Source organism: Piliocolobus tephrosceles, chromosome 6 (genome assembly GCF_002776525.5).
Source record: "Piliocolobus tephrosceles isolate RC106 chromosome 6, ASM277652v3, whole genome shotgun sequence".
Lineage (NCBI taxonomy): Eukaryota > Metazoa > Chordata > Mammalia > Primates > Cercopithecidae > Piliocolobus > Piliocolobus tephrosceles.
This window is the reverse complement of record NC_045439.1, coordinates 153,300,992-153,306,991: the sequence shown is the minus strand read 5'-3', so window position 1 is coordinate 153,306,991 and position 6,000 is coordinate 153,300,992. Positions and strand designations below refer to the sequence as shown.

The 6,000-nt window shown below is 37.4% G+C and overlaps 1 protein-coding gene across 2 annotated transcripts in view; it reads right to left on the bottom strand.

Moving 5' to 3' along the window:
- Positions 1-6,000, bottom strand: part of AQR (aquarius intron-binding spliceosomal factor) — a 136,459-nt gene that overhangs the window by 70,916 nt on the left and 59,543 nt on the right. For both annotated transcript variants that reach the window (XM_026456343.2, XM_026456344.1), the window contains exons 18-19: positions 3,462-3,629; positions 949-1,118 (exon numbers count right to left, since the gene is read on the bottom strand). In XM_026456343.2, coding sequence (XP_026312128.1) covers positions 949-1,118; positions 3,462-3,629 — 338 coding nt within the window. The remainder of the gene's footprint in view (positions 1-948; positions 1,119-3,461; positions 3,630-6,000) is intronic.

Here is a 6,000-nt window from a genome sequence, read left to right as displayed (position 1 = left end):
AAGAAAATGTGGCACATATACACCATGGAATACTATGCAGCCATAAAAAAGGATGAGTTTGCATCCTTTGTAGGGACATGGATGCAGCTGGAAACCATCATTCTTAGCAAACTATCACAAGAACAGAAAACCAAACACTGCATGTTCTCACTCATAGGTGGGAACTGAACAATGAGATCACCTGGACTCGGGAAGGGGAACATCACACACCAGGGCCTATCATGGGGAGGGGGGAGGGGGGAGGGATTGCATTGGGAATTATACCTGATATAAATGATGAATTGATGGGTGCTGACGAGTTGATGGGTGCAGCACACCAACATGGCACAAGTATACATATGTAACAAACCTGCATGTTATGCACATGTACCCTAGAACTTAAAGTATAATAAAAAAAAAAAAAAAAAAAAGAATAAAGTTGAATCAGAAACTGGTTTAACTGAAAAAAAAAAAAGAAAGTAAAACTTTGAGCCCAACCCTCCTTTCTTACTAATGACTAAAAATATATTATATCATATAGTAATTCAGAGCCATGAGGTTCCATATCTGTCTTCTTAAAGTGACTTGGAAGTATACCTACTTTTGATTCAAAAAAGAAGCCCCAGTAAACAAGTAAGCAAGCTTTCCTTCACTTCGTAATAGGGCATTAACTGAGTACCTAATATACTAAGAGCAAAAAAGGAAGTGGACCCTTAATAACATGTGGATTCATCTATATTTTAAGTTTTTAAACTCCTCAAAAGACAAAATAATTTAACAAATCAATTTCTTTACATTTTTATATTTCATCAATGTTAAGAGTTTAAGAGGACTGCTTATAGTAAAAATAAAAGCAGTAATTATTATTTTCTTAACAAATCCTCCTCTAACCAAATATCTTTGTATTTATGTCATAAAAGTTACTTAAATTATGACATAGTACTTTTAGTTACATAGCCCCCAAATTACCTTAAAGTTATTTTCCTTTGGTTTTCTCCTCATTATTATATTAAAAGTTTCATACACATCCTCTGCTCCATTTTGTATAGTATTGGTCATATCTTGTTGATACTGGTTTGGATCCAAAAACACTCTAAATGTCCTTGATTCTCCTCTAAGATTGGGTCTGGGTTCAGGTCCTGGACAATTTGAAAAAGTCTGTTAAATAAAATATGTATTTTTCAAATATCAAAGTAAGTCAACAGTATTTTTTTCTAGAAATGGTGAGTAAACGGTTCAGGCTTAACTCCAATCATTCTTCCCAAACTAGAATGCCCCCACTCACCCACGTCAAATTCTAAGCTGAAAGTATTTTCTTCTTTCTCTAAATTCTTACTATTTCCTTCCATAGCAGTCATGTAACGTTTACGATGCAACGCCATGACTTACAATCATTTGTACACACACTCAGAAGTACACACACTTAGAAGTCAAAGAACTTTACTTTTGTCACTCATAGCTCCCACTACTGCTTTACCTACAGTAAGTATTCAATAAATATTTTCTAACTAAATATATGTATTTTAGAATTTAAAGCATAGTTTTCTATTCCTTAATTTGACAGAGGTTTATCACTTTTCTCATCCTTCCACATTCCATACCTAGTATAACCAGCACAAAAAGAAATTTCGCATACACAGAAATGTAGGATACTAACGGTTGAAAGCCCAGAGCCTTTTCTTTCCTCTCTGACATATCTCCTCTTCTGGGCAGGCAGGGTGGGGTGGGTCTTAGACCTCCAACTTTGGTTCCACTATATGGCCTTATGCTTATTCCATCCATTTTCCATTCCCTTCTCCTATTTTCTTTTATTCTAGAGATAAATAATCTAATCATCAGCAGTTTAACATCGATATAATCTCTAAATCACAGATGGCAGAAACTGACTGAAGTTTCAAAAGAAGTTTAACAACGGGCCGGGCATAGTGGCTCATGCCTGTAATCCCAGCACTTTGGGAGGCAGAGGCTGGTGGATCATGAGGTCAAGAGACCGAGACCATCTGGCCAACATGGTGAAACCCCGTCTCTACTAAAAATACAAAAATTAGCCAGTATGGTGGCAGGCGCCTGTAGTCCCAGCTATTAGGAAGGCTGAGGCAGGAGAATCACTTGAACCCGGGAGGCGGAGGTTGCAGTGAGCTGAGATTGCGCCACTGCACTCCAGCCTGGTGACAGAGCAAGACTACGTCTCAAGAAAAAAAAAGTTTAACAACCAAATTATAAAATAAGCACTAGACATGTATGCAGTTGTAATTTAATAATAAGTATTATAAAGGAAGTCGGGACAACAGAAGAAAGAATTTCGAAGGGATAATAAGTGATACACATAAGAAATCAAATAACTGACTAATTTTGTAAAGCAGTATTTTTAAATGGGGTAAAGTTGGCATCTTATGCAGGATAATTCTTTTAGTTCTGTTCTGATACTTAGCATCCCTGGCTCATAGTTACCTAAGGCCAAGAGCCTACCATTCCTCACCTCTATCCCAGTCATTTGAAAACCTAAGTATCACTATGCATTTCCAAACGAAGGACAGTATTGTTCCCAATTAAGAACCACCACTACAATGAATTAAAACAGTCAAATTTCAGAAGAAAAAATATACCATTCAACACAAAAAAGCTTAGACAACTGTAAGAAGTATTTAGAGTGTTTCTTAAAAAAATAAAATAAAATGTAAAGTATTATACATTTTAAAAAGCTTTGAATAAAGACGATTTCAAAAGATCCTGTCCCAGAGTTCGAGACCAGCCTGGCCAACATGGTGAAACCCTGTCTCCACTAAAAATACAAAAATTAGCCAGGCGTGGTGGCAGGCACCTGTAATCCCAGCTACTCGGGTGGCTGAGGCAGAATTGCTTGAACATGGGAGGCAGAGGTTGCAGTGAGCTGAGATCACGCCATTCCACTCCAGCCTGGATGACATCGGGGGAAAAAAAGAAAAAAAAAGATACTGTCCTTTCCAACATCTAACATAGAAGTTTTTTAACTGGCTGGGTGCGGCGCTGGCTCATGTCTGTAATCCCAGCATTTTGGGAAGCTGAGGCAAGTGGACTGCTTCATCTCAGGAGTTTGAGACCAGCCTGGGCAACATGGTGAAATCCCATCTCTACCAAAAACTACTAAAATTTACTGGGCATGATCACACGTGCCTATGGTCCCAGCTACTAGTGGGACTGAGGCTGGAGAATCACATGAACCCAGGAGGCAGAGGTTGCAATGAGCTGAGATTGTGTCACTGCTCTCCAGCCTGTGTGACACAGTGAGATTCTGTCTCGGGGAAAAAAAAAGTTTTGAAACCATGTTACCTATATCTAAAACTGCATGGTAGGTATCCTATACATATTTGATACAAAATCCTTTGTGTCAATTTAGTAGGTAAAACAACTAAAAAATATTACCTAAGAAGCAAAAAAGGAAAAAACGCAAAGAAATTTATCATTCTATACACATACTCTTTCAAAAATATATGCCACCATACCATCTTCAATGACACGTCCTTTGTCATCCAGCATGCCCTGAATTTCACAGCCTCTGACATAAACCAGGCCAACCTGCTCAATAAAAGGTCTCCTCCGATCAAACTTAGTGCCATAAGGTTTTGTGGGACGTACAGTAATTAAAAAGCATACATCATGCTTACGAAGACCTGGTAAGATATAAAGACATTTTCATTTATTAGAATTTCATTGTTTTCAGTCTTTTGTAGGCAAATTCTTATTTGCCTCTCTACCTCTTATCTTTGGTAGAGAGATATCATGAGTGGCCAATGATTATTATCACATTGTAACACAATTATGGGCTTTTCTATAATCTTTAATACTCAATATTTCATAGCATTAATTGAAATGAAAACCTCTTTATATTAAAATTAGAAACATTCATGCCATGAATATATTACTGAATAAGCCCTCCAAGTCATGCTACAGCTCCAAAATTGGATGTTCGTCATCATTCTTATTTTTAACATTCTTAATAAGTAACCAAAAATATGGCTGGCATATAATCCATCTATAGCATATTTAGCAGGTTTTTATTATCAGTTTAAACTATCTGTCAGTGTCATTCCAAAGACAGCCTAATTGTATTTCACTAAAACAGGTCAACTCAAGAATAATTCATCAAGGCAAAAAAATATTGTTTACAGATACGATTTTGAGAAAGATGGCTGAATATATACAGTTTCAGTTGGCAAATAGTGAACATTTTTATAAGTGAATGTCAAGAAATAGGAGACTTGTACCAAAGTCCATAGTTTCTTGGTCATTAGACCCAATAATGAACTCAAATGGCTTCCCAGTTCCATTAAAAGTAAAGAAACTGGAAGAAGAGGATATAAAATTAGACCTCACAGCATGTAATGCTACACCACTTAATCTTCATTCCATTTCCAATGCTTTTGTTAGCCATTATATGACATAAATGTAAATGTAAACAGTCTGCTTGCTCATAACCTTGTTAACAACAAACACAATGAAATCAAATTAACAATGTGGGTATATGGCCAATAGTATTGAAAATATTTTGGTTTGTTTTAATTGGGGGACTGGTTAGAGTATGGGTAAAGGTAGAAATAATAACTCTATTCGTAATACTGATTTAATTATTTCCCAATAAATTCTACGCAAAGCAGCAAGAGAAGTAATGAGAATGAATGGGAACGGTTCTACTATCTGAGTTGTACTACTTGTGTGACATCCGATCTGTACAGCTCATTAAAGCTTCTAAGTCTTAAAGCCAAAGAAGTGGTCCTGAGAAGTCATTTATCCTCTACCAAGATAGGAGGTACTTTTTGGCATCACTGAGGGATGACCTCTTGTTCCTTCCTAAAGCAAACCACTTTCCTCTGGGACATCTTAGATCCACATTTTTTAAAATCCTATATTTCAGTGAGCTCAACTCTCTCTGTCCTTGCAACCATTTGTATCCACCCTATCCTAGCTGTGCTTTCTGGAGCAAATCTGGCATTTCCATTTCATGAATTCTGTTTCCTTAACTTTAAATGAGAATATTGAAGAAGATAAGGGCTTGAGGTTCACACCTTTTCAAAGGGAGAAGACGAATGTTTTATGGTATTTAGTTTAATAATCTTTAAAATTTACTTTTATAAAACAATATTCGGCCGGGCGCGGTGGCTCATGCCTGTAATCCCAGCACTTCGGGAGGCTGAGGCAGGTGGATCACAAGGTCAGGAGTTCAACACCAGCCTGGCCAAGATGGTGAAACCTTGTCTCTATTAAAAATACAAAAAATTAGCTGGGCGTGGTGGTGGGTGCCTGTAATCCCATCTACTCGGGAGGCTGAGGCAGTGAATTGCTTGAACCCAGGAGGTGGAGGTTGCAGTGAGCCGAGATTGTGCCACTGTACTCCAGCCTGGGCAACAGAGTGAGACTCTGTCATTTAAAAAAAAAAAAAAAATCATTATTGTTTACAGAATCTCTCCTTTTTGCTTCCATTTTCTATTTGGCTACCCTATCTGTGATCAATATAGGGGCTGGTTTTTGGCCCAGGTCTCCCAGAAAACACTTTTCTTTCCATCACACCCCAGGTTATCACTCATCCCACAATGCCCTATTGTGCCCTATCTTGCCCATCAAAATGTACCCATTCCACTTCTCATTCTACCAGAGGCTGATGTTTAAAAGAAAAAAAAGACTGTCTCATGTCCTTCTGAAAGCAGTCAGTAATGGGGAAGGTCGCCTGTTTTTAAACATCCTTTTGTTTTCCTTAACACCAAAATTCGGACCTCTCATCTATAAATTCCTATAAAGAGTCCTTCAAAATAAACAAAATTCCAACCATTTACTACTTCTGGGGGTACCTAGTAAGTTATCTCAGTTTATTTCCCACTGTGTAAAACTGTTTAATATCTCCTTAAGCGTCAAGGAAAAATAAATATGAGGCCTTCTCCAGCAACTTAATGGCTTTCTTGGGGTTTACCAACAGTAAAGGCGCACATTATTCTGGATGAGTAATACACAGAATGAAACTCTTTTGAAGAACACAAGAGTCATAAAAAC